We start from the raw sequence: 16,528 nt of genomic DNA, 5'->3' as shown, positions 1-16,528 counted from the left end.
CCCGCAGAAAACAAGCCACCATACAGCATCATCAGCAAAAAAATAATACGGTAGTTATAGTCCTCAGAATAAAGCGATGCAAAAATAATTATTTTTTCTATAAAATAGTTTTTATCGTATAAAAGCGCCAAAACATTAAAAAAAATGATATAAATGAGGTATCGCTGTAATAATCATACTGACCCGAACAATAAACGGCTTTATCAATTTTACCAAACGTGGAATGGTATAAACGTCCCCCCAAAAAGAAATTCATGAATAGCTGGTTTTTGGTCATTCTGCCTCACAAAAATCGGAATAAAAAGTGATCAAAAAATGTCACGTGCCCGAAAATGTTACCAATAAAAACGTCAACTCATCCCGCAAAAACAAGACCTCACATGACTCTGTGGACTCAAATATGGAAAAATTATAGCTCTCAAAATGTGGAGACGCAAAAAACATTTTTGCAATAAAAAGCGACTTTTAGTCTGTGACAGCTGCCAATCATAAAAATCCGCTAAAAAAACCCGCTATAAAAGTAAATCAAACCCCCCTTCATCACCCCCTTAGTTAGGGAAAAATAATAAAATTAAAAAAATGTATTTATTTCCATTTTCCCGTTAGGGTTAGGGGGCTAGGGTTGGGATAGGGTTTCAGTTATAATTGGGGGGTTTCCACTGTTTAGGCACATCAGGGGCTCTCCAAACGCGATATGGCGTCCAATCTCAATTCCAGCCAATTCTGAGTTGAAAAAGTAAAACAGTGCTCCTTCCCTTCCGAGCTCTCCCGTGCGCCCAAACAGGAGTTTACCCCAACATATGGGGTATCAGCGTACTCAGGACAAATTGGACAACAACTTTTGGGGTCCAATTTCTCCTGTTACCCTTGGGAAAATACAAAACTGGGGGCTAAAAAAATAATTTTTTATTTTCACAGCTCTGCGTTATAAACTGCAGTGAAACACTTGGGGGTTCAAAGTTCTCAGAACACATCTAGATAAGTTCCTTAGGGGGTCTACTTTCCAAAATGGAGTCACTTGTGGGGGTTTCAATGTTTAGGCACATCAGTGGCTCTCCAAACGCAACATGGCGTCCCATCTCAATTCCAGTCAATTTTGCATTGAAAAGTCAAACAGCGCTCCTTCCCTTCCGAGCTCTGCTGTGCGCACAAACAGTAGTTTACCCCCACATATGGGGTATCAGCGTACTCAGGACAAATTGCACAACAACTTTTGGGGTTCATTTTCTCCTGTTACCCTTGGTAAAATAAAACAAATTGGAGCTGAAGTAAATTTTTTGTGAAAAAAAGTTAAATGTTCATTTTTATTTAAACATTCCAAAAATTCCTGTGAAACACCTGAAGGGTTAATAAACTTATTGAATATGGTTTTGAGCACCTTGAGGGGTGCAGTTTTTAGAATGGTGTCACACTTGAGTATTTTCTATCATATAGACCCCTCAAAATGACTTCAAATGAGATGTGGTCCCTAAAAAAAAAATATGGTGTTGTAAAAATGAGAAATTGCTGGTCAACTTTTAACCCTTATAACTCCCTAACAAAAAAAAAATTTTGGTTCCAAAATTGTGCTGATGTAAAGTAGACATGTGGGAAATGTTACTTATTAAGTATTTTGTGTGACATATCTGTGTGATTTAAGGGCATAAAAATTCAAAGTTAGAAAATAGCGAAATTTTCAAAATGTTCGCCAAATTTCCATTTTTTTTTCACAAACAAAACGTGAGTCTTATTGAAGAAATTTTACCACTATCATTAAGTACAATATGTCACAAGAAAACAATGTCAGAATCATCAAGATCCGTTGAAGCGTTCCAGAGTTATAACCTCATAAAGGGACAGTGGTCAGAATTGTAAAAATTGGCCCGGTCATTAACGTGCAAACCACCCTTGGGGGTTAAGGGGTTATAGTGGAGTAAAATTGTGTGACACCATTGTTCTCAGCAGCAATGTGGAAATTGGAGAGGCTTCCAGGGGTCTTCCCCAAGCCGTTTTCCTTTCATATCCACCCATTTTAACATTTTCACTCCCCCAACGCCCCCCCACACACACCTCCTTGTAGGGTCTGTCAAGAAAAATGTTCGGATTTCGTATTGACACTCATTATACTCGTTATTTAAAAAGAGCATTAGAAATTGCTCTGTCCGACCAAAGAGCCTTTTAGTGCTCGCTCATCTCTAATTGTGAAGCGATCCTCAGCTTTCGGCGGTCTGACTGAATCACTGACACAGGTTTAGGGGTGGGTTGGATTATGGGAGGGGGAATATTCATTTAGTATTAACATAGGTTTTACTAGCCAGCACACGACAATATATTTTCAGGGGCAACAGCAACATAACAGGGCAACGTACAGCAATAAAGGTTACACATCCTGAAGGTGATGCCCAAGCTCTACTATTAGGGTACAAAAAATTACCTGACAGATTAACTTTACTGATGTGCAGCATGGTGGCTCAGTGGTTAGCACTGGGTTCAAATCAAGGACAAAACGTGCAAGGAGTTTTCTACGTTCTCTGTTATGGCTGGCAATCAGGCAACACAGCGTGCAGTAATCAGCGCACATACAGAGATCTGGCAATAACCAAAAACAATAGGACGAGCTCTGAGACGTGGAATCTCTGTAGACTGCAGTACCTGATCTATCCTCACACAACTATAAGCAGCAGTGGATTGCGCCTATCACTACCTATGCAACTCGGCACTGCCTGAGGAGCTGACTAGCCTGAAGATAGAAATACAAGCCTGACTTACCTCAGAGAAATACCCCAAAGGAATAGGCAGCCCCCCACATATAATGACTGTTAGCAAGATGAAAAGACAAACGTAGGAATGAAATAGATTCAGCAAAGTGAGGCCCGATATTCTAGACAGAGCGAGGATAGCAAAGAGAACTATGCAGTCTACAAAAAACCCTAAAACGAAAACCACGCAAAGGGGCAAAAAGACCCACCGTGCCGAACTAACAGCACGGCGGTGCACCCCTTTGCTTCTCAGAGCTTCCAGCAAAAGTTAATAGCAAGCTGGACAGAAAAAACAGAAAACAAACTAGAAGCACTTATCTAGCAGAGCAGCAGGCCCAAGGAAAGATGCAGAAGCTCAGATCCAACACTGGAACATTGACAAGGAGCAAGGAAGACAGACTCAGGTGGAGCTAAATAGCAAGGCAGCCAACGAGCTCACCAAAACACCTGAGGGAGGAAGCCCAGAGACTGCAATACCACTTGTGACCACAGAAGTGAACTCAGCCACAGAATTCACAACAGTTCTCCCTGTGTCTGCGTGAGTCTCCTCCGGGTTCTCCGCTTCTTTCCACACGCTAAAGACATACTGATAGGGAACTTACATTGTGAGCCCCAGTGGGGACAGTGATAAAGATGTCTGGAAAGCGCTGTGAGATATGATGGCAATATAAAAGTGAGTGAAAAACTACAGTTAGGGCCAGAAATATTTGGACAGTGACACAAGTTTTGTTATTTTAGCTGTTTACAAAAACATGTTCAGAAATAAAATTATATATGTAATATGGGCTGAAAGTGCACACTCCCAGCTGCAATATGATAGTTTCCACATCCAAATCGGAGAAAGGGTTTAGGAATCATAGCTCTGTAATGCATAGCGTCCTCTTTTTCAAGGGACCAAAAGTAATTGGACAATGGACTCTAAGGGCTGCAATTAACTCTGAAGGCGTCTCCCTCGTTAACCTGTAATCAATGAAGTAGTTAAAAGGTCAGGGGTGGATTCCAGGTGTGTGGTTTTGCATTTGGAAGCTGTTGCTGTGAGCAGACAACATGCGGTCAAAGGAACTCTCAATTGAGGTGAAGCAGAACATCCTGAGGCTTAAAAAAAAGAAAAAATCCATCAGAGAGATAGCAGACATGCTTGGAGTAGCAAAATCAACAGTTGGGTACATTCTGAGAAAAAAGGAATTGACTGGTGAGCTTGGGAACTCAAAAAGGCCTGGGCGTCCACGGATGACAACAGTGGTGGATGATCGCCGCATACTTAATTTGGTGAAGAAGAACCCGTTCACAACATCAACTGAAGTCCAGAACACTCTCAGTGAAGTAGGTGTATCTGTCTCTAAGTCAACAGTAAAGAGAAGACTCCATGACAGTAAATACAAAGGGTTCACATCTAGATGCAAACCATTCATCAATACCAAAAATAGACAGGCCAGAGTTAAATTTGCAGAAAAACACCTCAAGAAGCCAGCTCAGTTCTGGAAAAGTATTCTATGGACAGATGAGACAAAGATCAACCTGTACCAGAATGATGGGAAGAAAAAAGTTTGGAGAAGAAAGGGAACGGCACATGATCCAAGGCACACCACATCCTCTGTAAAACATGGTGGAGGCAACGTGATGGCATGGGCATGCATGGCTTTCAATGGCACTGGGTCACTTGTGTTTATTGATGACATAAGAGCAGACAAGAGTAGCCGGATGAATTCTGAAGTGTACCGGGATATACTTTCAGCCCAGATTCAGCCAAATGCTGCAAAGTTGATTGGACGGCGCTTCATAGTACAGATGGACAATGACCCCAAGCATACAGCCAAAGCTACCCAGGAGTTCATGAGTGCCAAAAAGTGGCACATTCTGCAATGGCCAAGTCAATCTCCAGATCTAAACCCAATTGAGCATGCATTTCACTTGCTCAAATCCAGACTTAAGACGGAAAGACCCACAAACAAGCAAGACCTGAAGGCTGCGGCTGTAAAGGCCTGGCAAAGCATTAAGAAGGAGGAAACCCAGCGTTTGGTGATGTCCATGGGTTCCAGACTTAAGGCAGTGATTGCCTCCAAAGGATTTGCAACAAAATATTGAAAATAAAAATATTTTGTTTGGGTTATGTTTATTTGTCCAATTACTTTTGACCTCCTAAAATGTGGAGTGTTTGTAAAGAAATGTGTACAATTCCTACATTTTCTATCAGATATTTTTGTTCAACCCTTCAAATTAAACGTTACAATCTGCACTTGAATTCTGTTGTAGAGGTTTCATTTCAAATCCAATGTGGTGGCATGCAGAGCCCAACTCGCGAAAATTGTGTCACTGTCCAAATATTTCTGGCCCTAACTGTATATGTAATAGATCGTTCAGTGCACAACACAAAAGATCATCTCATACACTGATCAGCAGACTATAGCACCAACATATTCTGCAGCACTTTACATACATCATCATCACTGTCCCCAATGGGGCTCACAATGTAAATTCCCTATCAGTATGTTTTTGCAATGTGGGAGGAAACTGGAGAACACGGTGAGAATAAACCAACTACTTACAGATGTTGTCCTTGGTGGGATTTGAACCCAGGACCCCAAATCTGCAAGGCTGCAGTGCTAACCACTTAGCCGCCATGCTGGCAGACTGTAAGATGCCACTAGTTCATGATAATCTTGCAGTGTAAAAGACCCTATAGTCTCCACTGCTGCTCAGAGTCTGCTACATGGACGTCATGTTGACGGCGGTGCAGCCAGTCAATGATCGCATTCAGCTCACCGATTGTCTGCACCGCTGTCAACATGACATTAGTGCTGCAGACAATAGCAGACCCTGGGAGCAGCACCGGAGACTCAGCGCTGGACCCAGATAGGCAGAAGCACAGCAGGAGGTTTCCTGAAATTGGAAAAATTATTTGGTATAAAACCAAAAACTCCATTTGCATGCATCAGTTTTGGTGTTCTTTCCCCACCTATCAGTATCAGGCGGCAAACTAGTTGGTTGGATGAGAGACCTTAAATTAGTCAGGTGAAGGGGGGGAGGGGGGTCTCCTAAAAAAAATAACCCCAAAACCTTCAAATCTATCATATGGAGATTTATAGGTGATGCAATGACCCCTGAGAAATAAAATACCAAATTGCCTCTTCTCAGATGACGTGAGACCCCTTGCAGCACACGGTGACGAGGTACCAGGAGGTGCGCCCGGATCGCTGACCGTTACTAGCGCGTTTCTCTTACCTCCTCATCAGAATCATCGGCGAATGCTGAATGTTTGGGTGCACAGACATTTTTCTGTTGCAGTTTCTTGGGAAGAATAAGTCCATACCTGTGAAACACAAGATCCAGATGTAAATATTTGGTAGTAACTGTACACTAGCACATAAATATAGTCCATTTCACAATCCATTTCACATTTTCTTGGAAAACAAAAAATGCTGAGTAAGTAAACAGGCTACAAGTAACAGTCCGGTATGTGAGCGAGTAGCCAACATCTCGCCTGAGGAAGCCTAACCCCAGAGGAGAAGCGTTGGCTATGCCCCACTCCACACACTTCCCAATGACCTGCCTCCTTCTCAGAGCTGGGTGCCATTGATTTGTGCTGCGACCTGTCGAAATGACAATGAATCTACAAGAGGGAGCGCTGCTAGGTCTCCTGTATGTCACCCTGATGTACTGAGGGTCTTCACTCTCCAGCTGACCTATATATTATTTTGTACAAAATTATCAAACTGTAGCTGGCGAGTACGAGTGTCATTCTATGGTAGCTTACGTTACAAAGATGATGGTAACTTAGCTGGCAATAAGTTTAATCCAAAGGATGGTAACATACTGTAACTCAAGCTACCATCAGCTTAGTAATGTAAGTTACTATACGTACATGATCTATATTTGTTGTAATAAAAACTGGTGCATTTAACTTGAGAGGTTAAAATAATTTGTTTTTAAGTTGCTGAGACTATGGTGTTTTAATACAATGTGCTTCTCCCCGGTTTACCAGAACAGAAAATGTGGCAGACTCATGAAGGACAACTGCTTAAGTTACCATGGAATGAGCCACAACTGGATGGATTGATCAGTCTCACACCATCGGTCACACTATTCCACCACTGTAAGGGTATGTTCACATTTTTGCACCTTTTTTTTTAGTACCAAAAACTGTAGTAGTGGCAGAAAAAAAATCTATAATATGCATGGTCTTTTACCTGTTCTTTTTATTGGGTAAAAAGCGGTGAAACAGCCTTGCAAAAATTGACCCGCTGCTTGTCTTTTGCACACAAGATAAAATATGCAGCAAAAACTCGGCAAATACTCCACGTGCGACCATACCCTTACCATCGTCAAGTCATACTTTCCTGTATGCGTAACATCTCCCGTTACTCCAGTTAAATCTGAAATATTGCAATGTACGCAGCACCTTCAACGTTTCCTCATTTTGGGAATCAGAAGTGGTAATGCAATTTTCACAAAAAAAAACTAGTTTAAATTTGTGACAATAGCAGAAGTTACCAGCAGAGGGCGCAGTGCTGGAAGGAAGATGTGATGCCACAATGCACAATGGGGTGGTCCTGCCGCGAGTGGGCAGGAGCCAGTTTTGACTAATGCCATGGAACCTGCTGTGATTAGTAGGGGGAGGCCAGGAGGGCCTGCCCTGTGGTGCTGACCCGATGACCAGGGAAGTAGCACAATGGGAAACATACCATAACTACAAGGCAGGAGTCATGACAGTATTTATTATTTATTATGCGTTGCTTATATAGCACTATCTTATTCTGCAGCGCTGCAGACAATCATCGCTGTGCCCAATGGGGCTCACAGTTACCTTTGGGAGAAGCTGTAACTACTGGAGCAGACCTTGGAGAGACCAGGCTCACACATCACCAGCTGCAATTTTGCAGTTTTCCGTTTTTATGTGCAACTTAATCTGCCCAGGGCAGTAAAGCTGGACACAGGGTGGGGGCCGCGGGGCAGTAAAGCTGGACACAGGGTGGGGGCCGGGGGGCAGTAAAGCTGGACACAGGGTGGGGGCCGGGGGGCAGTAAAGCTGGACACGGGGGGGCAGAGTGCTGGACAGAGATGGGGCAGAGTGCTGGACAGAGATGGGGCAGAGTGCTGGACAGAGATGGGGCAGAGTGCTGGACAGAGATGGGGCAGAGTGCTGGACAGAGATGGGGCAGAGTGCTGGACAGAGATGGGGCAGAGTGCTGGACAGAGATGGGGCAGAGTGCTGGACAGAGATGGGGCAGAGTGCTGGACAGAGATGGGGCAGAGTGCTGGACAGAGATGGGGCAGAGTGCTGGACAGAGATGGGGCAGAGTGCTGGACAGAGATGGGGCAGAGTGCTGGACAGAGATGGGGCAGAGTGCTGGACAGAGATGGGGCAGAGTGCTGGACAGAGATGGGGCAGAGTGCTGGACAGAGATGGGGCAGAGTGCTGGACAGAGATGGGGCAGAGTGCTGGACAGAGATGGGGCAGAGTGCTGGACAGAGATGGGGCAGAGTGCTGGACAGAGATGGGGCAGAGTGCTGGACAGAGATGGGGCAGAGTGCTGGACAGAGATGGGGCAGAGTGCTGGACAGAGATGGGGCAGAGTGCTGGACAGAGATGGGGCAGAGTGCTGGACAGAGATGGGGCAGAGTGCTGGACAGAGATGGGGCAGAGTGCTGGAAAGAGATGGGGCAGAGTGCTGGACAGAGATGGGGCAGAGTGCTGGACAGAGATGGGGCAGAGTGCTGGACAGAGATGGGGCAGAGTGCTGGACAGAGATGGGGCAGGATTGGAAACAGATGGGGCAGGATTGGACGCAGATGGGGCAGGATTGGAAACAGATGGGGCAGAATGGAGACAGATGGGGCAAGATTGGAGACAGATGGGGCAGGATGGATACGATGGAGACAGATGGGGCAGGATGGGGAGATCATATGGGGCAGAATGGATACCCATGAGGGCAGGATGGGAGAACATATGGCGGGAGCCTGGAATGAGACACACGGGGGCTAGGATGGCGAATATTACCATAGGGGCTAATTAAGGGATATTATTATTGCAGTGATGTATTTATTTTATTTTTTGAGTATACTGTTTTAAATGGGGGGGGGAGGTCCTGTTACTGTGTAGAGTGATACTATGTTGCCTTCTTCATGTGGTGTAATGTAGAAGTTGGGAAAATTAAGTAATGTGTTCTACAAGCGGAACTCGAGATAACTGTTTTATTTCCTGCAGAGACGAGTCCTGGCTGGATGAAGTGATGGCGGTCTGTGCTGGATGAAAGATGAAGGACTTCACCTAGAGACGTCACTGGTGAGTCAGTGTTACATATACACTGACACTATACACTGTATACTATATACAGAGGTCCTGTGTACAATGTCACCAGTGATCACTGTATTACCTATACATTATATACAGAGCTCCTGTGTATAATGTCACCGGTGATCACTGTATTACCTGTACACAGACACTGCTTACTAATTACAGATCTCCTGTGTATAATGGCACTGATGGTGATAGTATTGTGGGTTTTTTTTTATTACTGATCAGTATTGTAGTATTCAGTCATTTGTGGTTATATGCGGTCTGGTCATGGTGTATTTGTTCCTTGTATTTTATATTATTCGATCACTGTGGTGGTAATATGTCATCTGGTCATAGTGCTGTGGTATTTGTTCCTTGTATGTGATATTATAGGTCATTTAAAAAATTGAAAAATAAATAAAAATATACCTAAATTGTATTGCATTTTTTAACAAATATTTAGTAGGTTACAGTAGAGTAAGGCCCGGCCAAAAGTGTCTACCGTGTTATGGTGGCGGCTTAAAAAATCTTTTGGCCAAAACAAAAGCTGCCGGCTATATGTGTGATCTGGTGATGGGAACTGTCAATGTGTGATAGGTGAGAAGTGGAGATTTTCCAAGAGAGAGCGGTGGGACTGTGGACAGTTCGTGGGGTGGAGCCTGGAGGCGGGGCTGGGGTGGAGACTGGGCGGAGTTTCAAGTGGGCCCCGAAAATTTTGCCAGTATGGGGCCCCAAAATTTCTAGTGGCAGCCCTGCTCGGGACATATCCGCCCTTCTGCCTGTTCCAGTCTGACCTGCCGACCGGGACAGCAGAATAGCTGAAACAGTGGTCCATGGGCCACCCCACGTCCTCCCCTGCCACCATCCATCCACTGCAGCCCTCTGGACATATCCGGCCTTCTGCCTGTTCGAGTCTGACCTGCGGACCGAGACAGCAGAATAGCTGAAACTCTGGTCCATGGGTCACCCCACGTCTTCCCCTGCCACCATCCATCCACTGCAGCCCGCTGACACAGCTACTTACATCCTTAGGATGCAGACAGTGATGAATACATTGGTGGAGGATGGGACCGCCAACTCCATTTCCCACCAATCAGCGTGTGAGACAGCAGACACGACCATGTCATTTCATCGCACTGCCACCGAGACTCAGAGCATAGGAGACAGGAGCAGAGTCGGGGGAACGGGAGTGAGACGCGTAGGTGGGTTTCTTGTTTTTTTTTTCATGGGTATGGGACATTTATATGTATATTGGAGGTTGTACGGGTGGCTCACGCTGTATACTGTAGGCCATGTGTGGGCTCATACTGTATATAGGAGGCTGTGAAAGCTCACACTGTATATGTAGGCTGTGAGGGCTCATACTGTATATAGCAGGCTATTTGAAGATATATATATATATATATATATATATATATATATATATATATATATATATATATATATATATATATATATATATATATATATATATAGTACAGACCAAAAGTTTAGACACACCTTCTCATTTAAAGATTTTTCTGTATTTTCATGACTATGAAAATTGTAAATTCACACTGAAGGCATCAAAACTATGAATTAACACGATGACTGCTTTGCACAATCTTGGCATTTTCTTGATGAGCTTCAAGAGGTAGTCACCGGAAATGGTTTTCACTTCACAGGTGTGCCCTGTCGGGTTTTATAAGTGGGATTTCTTGCCTTATAAATGAGGTTGGGACCATCAGTTGTGTTGTGCAGAAGTCTGGTGGATACACAGCTGATAGTCCTACTGAATAGACTGTTAGAATTTGTATTATGGCAAAAAAAAAAGCAGCTAAGTAAAGAAAAACGAGTGGCCATCATTACTTTAAGAAATTAAGGTCAGTCAGTCCGAAAATTTGGGAAAACTTTGAAAGTGTCCCCAAGTGCAGTTGCAAAAACCATCAAGCGCTACAAAGAAACTGGCTCACATGAGGACCGCCCCAGGAAAGGAAGACCAAGAGCCACCTCTGCTTCTGAGGATAAGTTTATCCGAGTCACCAGCCTCAGAAATCGCAGGTTAACAGCAGCTCAGATTAGAGACCAGGTCAATGCCACACAGAGTTCCAGCAGCAGACAAATCTCTACAACAACTGTAAGGGCTTGTTTTCACTTGCGAGGAACACGTCCGTGTCTCGCATGTGGAAACGAAGCTCTGGTGCCGGCACTCCGGAGCGGAGTGTGCGGCTGCATGTGTTGCTATGCGGCCGCACGCTACGCTCCCAAGTGCCGGCACCAGAGCTTCGTTTCCACATGTGAGACACGGACGTGTTCCTCGCAAGTGAAAACAAGCCCTTAAGAGGAGACTTTGTGCAGCAGGCCTTCATGGTAAAATAGCTGCTAGGAAACCACTGCTAAGGACAGGCAACAAGCAGAAGAGACTTGTTTGGGCTAAAGAACACAAGGAATAGACATTAGACCAGTGGAAATCTGTGCTTTGGTCTGATGAGTCCAAATTTGAGATCTTTGGTTCCAACCATCGTGTCTTTGTGCGATGCAGAAAAGGTGAACGGATGGACTCTACATGCCTGGTTCTCACCATGAAGCATGGAGGAGGAGGTATGATGGTGCTTTGCTGGTGACACTGTTGGGGATTTATTCAAAATTGAAGGCATACTGAACCAGCATGGCTACCACAGCATCTTGCAGCGGCATGCTATTCCTTCCGGTTTGCATTTAGTTGGACCATCATTTATTTTTCAACAGGACAATGACCCCAAACACACCTCCAGGCTGTGTAAGGGCTATTTGACCAAGAAGGAGAGTGATGGGGTGCTACACCAGATGACCTGGCCTCCACAGTCACCAGACCTGAACCCAATCGAGATGGTTTGGGGTGAGCTGGACCGCAGAGTGAAGGCAAAGGGCCAACAAGTGCTAAGCATCTCTGGGAACTCCTCCAAGATTGTTGGAAGACCATTCCCGGTGACTACCTCTTGAAGCTCATCAAGAGAATGCCAAGAGTGTGCAAAGCAGTCATCAAAGCAAAAGGTGGCTACTTTGAAGAACCTAGAATATAAGACATATTTTCAGTTGTTTCACACTTTTTTGTTAAGTATATAATTCCACATGTGTTAATTCATAGTTTTGATGCCTTCATTGTGAATTTACAATTTTCATAGTCATGAAAATACAGAAAAATCTTTAAATGGGAAGGTGTGTCCAAACTTTTGGTCTGTACTGTGTGTGGTGTTATATATATATATATATTATTGCCTTAGGGGTACTTCCGTCTGTTTGTCTGCAACTTCCTTAACGGAGATCCCGGGACGCTGATTGGTCGCGGCCAATCAGTGATATTGGGGTGGGAGTTAAACACCGCTTCACTTTTTACTATTTTTAAAAACAGATAATGTTAAAAATAATAATAAAAAAAAAAAACATATTATATTCTCACCTTCCGGCATCCGTGGCAGCCTCTCCTGCTCCTATACTACGTCGCTGTGCTATATACTACGTGGCCTGTTATATACTGCGTGGCTGTGCAATATACTGCGTGGCTGTGCAATATACTGCGTGGCCTGTGTTATATAGTACATGGGGTGTGTTTATATACTACGTGGCTGTACAATATACTACGTGGGGTGTGTTATATACTGCGCGGCCATGCTATATACTACATACATATTCTAGAAAACCCGATGCGTTAGAATCGGGCCACCATCTAGTTGTATATAAGAGGCTATGTGGGGGCTCACGTTGTATATATGGAGGCTTTGTGGAGCTCACACTGTATATACGTAGGCTATGTGAGGGCTCATATTGTATATAGGTATATTGAGGGATGTCAGCATACTTAATTCTGCTTAATAGTAAGTGATAATATTCAGATATTTAATTATTTATATTACCGTATATACTTGAGTATAAGCTGAGATTTTCAGCCCAATTTTGGGCTGAAAGTGCCCCTCTCGGCTTATACTCGAGTCACGGTGGGCGGCAGGGTCGGCGGGTGAGGGGGAGAGGGCGCTGAGGCATACTCACCTAGTCCCGGCGATCCTGACGCTGCCCCTGCCTGTCACACTGTCTTCGTTGCTGCAGCTCTTCCCCTGTTCAGCGGTCACGTGTGACCGCTGATTAGAGAAATAAATATGCGGCTCCACCTCCCATAGGGCTGGAGCCGCCTATTCATTTCTCTAATCAGCGGTGCCGGTGACCGCTGAGGAAGAGGCTGCGGCACCGAAGACCGTGTGACAGGCAGAGGGAGCCGGGAGCAGGTAAGTATGTAATATTCACCTGTCCGCGTTCCACATGCCAGGCGCCGCTCTGTCTTCACGTCCTCTTGCACTGACTGTGCAGGTCAGAGGGCGCGATGACGCATATAGTGTGCGCGGCGCCCTCTGCCTGATCAGTCAGTGCGGAGAGACGCCGGGATCGGACGCCGGGAGCTGCAAGCAGCGAGGCGAGTATGGCATTTTTTTTTTATTGCAGCAGCAATGGCACAGCTTTCTATGGCACAGCTATGGGGCAAGAATGAACGGCGCAGCGCACTATATGGCACAGCTATGGGGCAGGAATGAACGGTGCAGAGCACTATATGGCACAGCTATGGGGCAATAATGAACGGTGCAGAGCACTATATGGCACAGCTATGGGGCAGGAATGAACGGCGCAGAGCACTATATGGCAGCTATGGGGCAATAATGAACGGTGCAGAGCACTATATGGCACAGCTATGGGGCAGGAATGAACGGTGCAGAGCACTATATGGCACATCTATGGGACAATAATGAACGGCACAGAGCACTATATGGCACAGCTATGGGGCAGGAATGAACGGTGCAGAGCACTATATGGCACAGCTATGGGGCAATAATGAACGGTGCAGAGCACTATATGGCACAGCTATGGGGCAGGAATGAACGGCGCAGAGCACTATATGGCAGCTATGGGGCAATAATGAACGGTGCAGAGCACTATATGGCACAGCTATGGGGCAGGAATGAACGGTGCAGAGCACTATATGGCACATCTATGGGACAATAATGAACGGCACAGAGCACTATATGGCACAGCTATGGGGCAATAAAGAACGGCGCAGAGCACTATATGGCAGCTATGGGGCAATAATGAACGGTGCAGAGCACTATATGGCAGCTATGGGGCAGGAATGAACGGTGCAGAGCACTATATGGCACAGCTTTATATGGCACATCTATGGGGCAATAATGAACAATATGGAGCATTATATGTGGCACAGCTTTATACAGAGCATCTATGGGGCAATAATGAACGTTATGGAGCATCTATTTTTATTTTTGAAATTCACCGGTAGCTGCTGCATTTTCCACCCTAGGCTTATACTCGAGTCAATAAGTTTTCCCAGTTTTTTGTGGCAAAATTAGGGGGGTCGGCTTATACTTGGGTCGGCTTATACTCGAGTATATACGGTAATTATAATTTTGAGCAGAATTAATTTCAGTCTATTGGTCCGGCCCTCCACAACAGACACTGTATCTCATGTGGCCCCTTGGTAAAACTGTCCACCCCTGAAGTAAACAGATCTGGGTCTCTCATACATCTATAGACTAGGATTCCTTGACTCCCGTTTAGCTCTCCACAACATGTGGGTGTTATGGTGGGGGTTGTATGGCCTCGCTCCCACTTGTGTATAAAATTAGCGAGTGCAATGCAAGGGGTGGGGGATAAATAAATAAAATAATAATCACACTGCGTTCGCACCAATATTATTCAATGAGTCCTGGTAGTGGAACCTGCATCTATTAGACAATTGGGGCATATACTTTTTATATGCTATAAACATCTCAAAAGTTACTTCATTATGTTTTATTGGGGGCCTTGGAAGCCATTGAATGTGGCAATGCTGCGCTGTGCACTCCTGGCCTAAAGGATATCATTGCTGGAGCAGATTTTCCAGTACTATGCTATCGGCAGAGCCGTCCTTCATAACTATAGTCACCATTCTGCAGTTGGCTCACACTTTACATTGGTTTGGTGTGTAAGGTAACAATGTCTGGTCTGTTGCTGCCCCCTGCAGGACATCGATAGTTAAAACCTTAGGGGCTAAACAAATTTCTACCAAAGAAATCCATCCAGGCCATCTTCTCACCACGTATGTGTCCTGTCAGGTGCATGGACGGATAAAAAATGTCCACTACAAAGTCACTTCTGAAAAGTGTAGGTCACACAACAACACGCAAAAACATGGAGCCAGACATGAAAATGTCAACGGTGGCCGATCGGATTAAATTTACTTCATATTTTTATAGATCAGAAGGCGCCAATACCAAATATAGGCATTTTTTAATTTTTTTTTATGAATGGGGCAAAAGGGGGGCTATTTAAACTTATATATTTTTTTTCCCACTGGCTTCAATAGTTCCCTGAGGAGAATCATCCAATCGCATGTGCTACATACAAGTGCTTCTCGCTAAATTACTAAACTAAACACTAAAAAGTGCCAATACCTGGTTTACAAACAACAGTATCACTGTGCTTGATTGGCAGCAAACTCGCCTGACCTTAACCTCATAGAGAATCTACGGGGTATTGTCAAGAGGAAGATGAGAGACACCAGACACAACAATGCAGATGAGCTGAAGGCTGCTATCAAAGCAACCTGGGCTTCCATAACACCTCAGCAGTGCCACAGGCTGATCGCCTCCATGTCACGCCGCATTGATGCAGTAATTGATGCAAAAGGAGCCCCGACCAAGTATTGAGTGCATTTACTGAACATACATTTCAGTAGGCCAACATTCCGGATTTTAAAATCAATTTTTCAAGCTGGTGTTATAAAGTATTCTGATTTACTGAGATAATGACTTTTGGGTTTTCATTGGCAGATGTACCGTATATACACTCGTGTATAAGGTGAGTTTTTCAGCACATTTTTTTTGTGTGCTGAAAACGCCCCCCCTCGGCTTATACACAAGTCAATTGTCCCAGAAGCTGGCGGGGGAGGGGGAGCGGCGGAGCAGTGGATCACAGAGGTGGGAGCCGGCGGCTGAGGCTAAAGCCTGTGCCGCTGCTGTAATAGCGCACAGTGCCAGCTGCCAGCACATATCCTACTCCGGTACCAGCGCGCCCTCGCTGGCACTGCATCTTCGTTCCGGTGCCAGCAGCTCTTCCTGTGCCGAGCGATCACGTGGCCCTGCTCATTAAGGCACTGCACATGCACGTCTCTCCACTCCCATAGGCATGGAGTGCATATATATTCATTACCTTAGTGAGTGGGGCCACGTAATCGCTTGGCTGGAAGACAGAGCTGCTGGCGCCGCAACAAACGAGATGCAGTGCCACCGAGGGCACACAGGCAGGTAAATAGGATGTTTTTTGTTTTGTTTTTTAACAGCAGTCATGCATACAAGGATAGGGGATAAATAGCCATGCATACAATGACAGGGACAGGGGAGCCATGCATACCAGGATGGGGATGAGGGGACAATGCATACCAGGATGGGGATGAGGGGACAATGCATACCCGGCTTATACTCAATAAGCTTTCCCAGCATTTCATGGCAAAATTAGG

General features: G+C 45.0%; 1 protein-coding gene across 3 annotated transcripts in view; it reads right to left on the bottom strand.

The window, feature by feature from the left end:
* Positions 1-16,528, bottom strand: part of NSRP1 (nuclear speckle splicing regulatory protein 1) — a 119,519-nt gene that overhangs the window by 93,530 nt on the left and 9,461 nt on the right. For all 3 annotated transcript variants that reach the window (XM_069761163.1, XM_069761162.1, XM_069761164.1), the window contains exon 2: positions 5,961-6,048. In XM_069761163.1, the coding sequence (XP_069617264.1) occupies positions 5,961-6,048 (88 nt within the window). The remainder of the gene's footprint in view (positions 1-5,960; positions 6,049-16,528) is intronic.

Source organism: Ranitomeya imitator, chromosome 3, assembly GCF_032444005.1.
Source record: "Ranitomeya imitator isolate aRanImi1 chromosome 3, aRanImi1.pri, whole genome shotgun sequence".
In the NCBI taxonomy this organism is placed as follows: Eukaryota; Metazoa; Chordata; class Amphibia; order Anura; family Dendrobatidae; genus Ranitomeya; species Ranitomeya imitator.
This window is presented reverse-complemented; position numbering and strand designations above follow the sequence as displayed.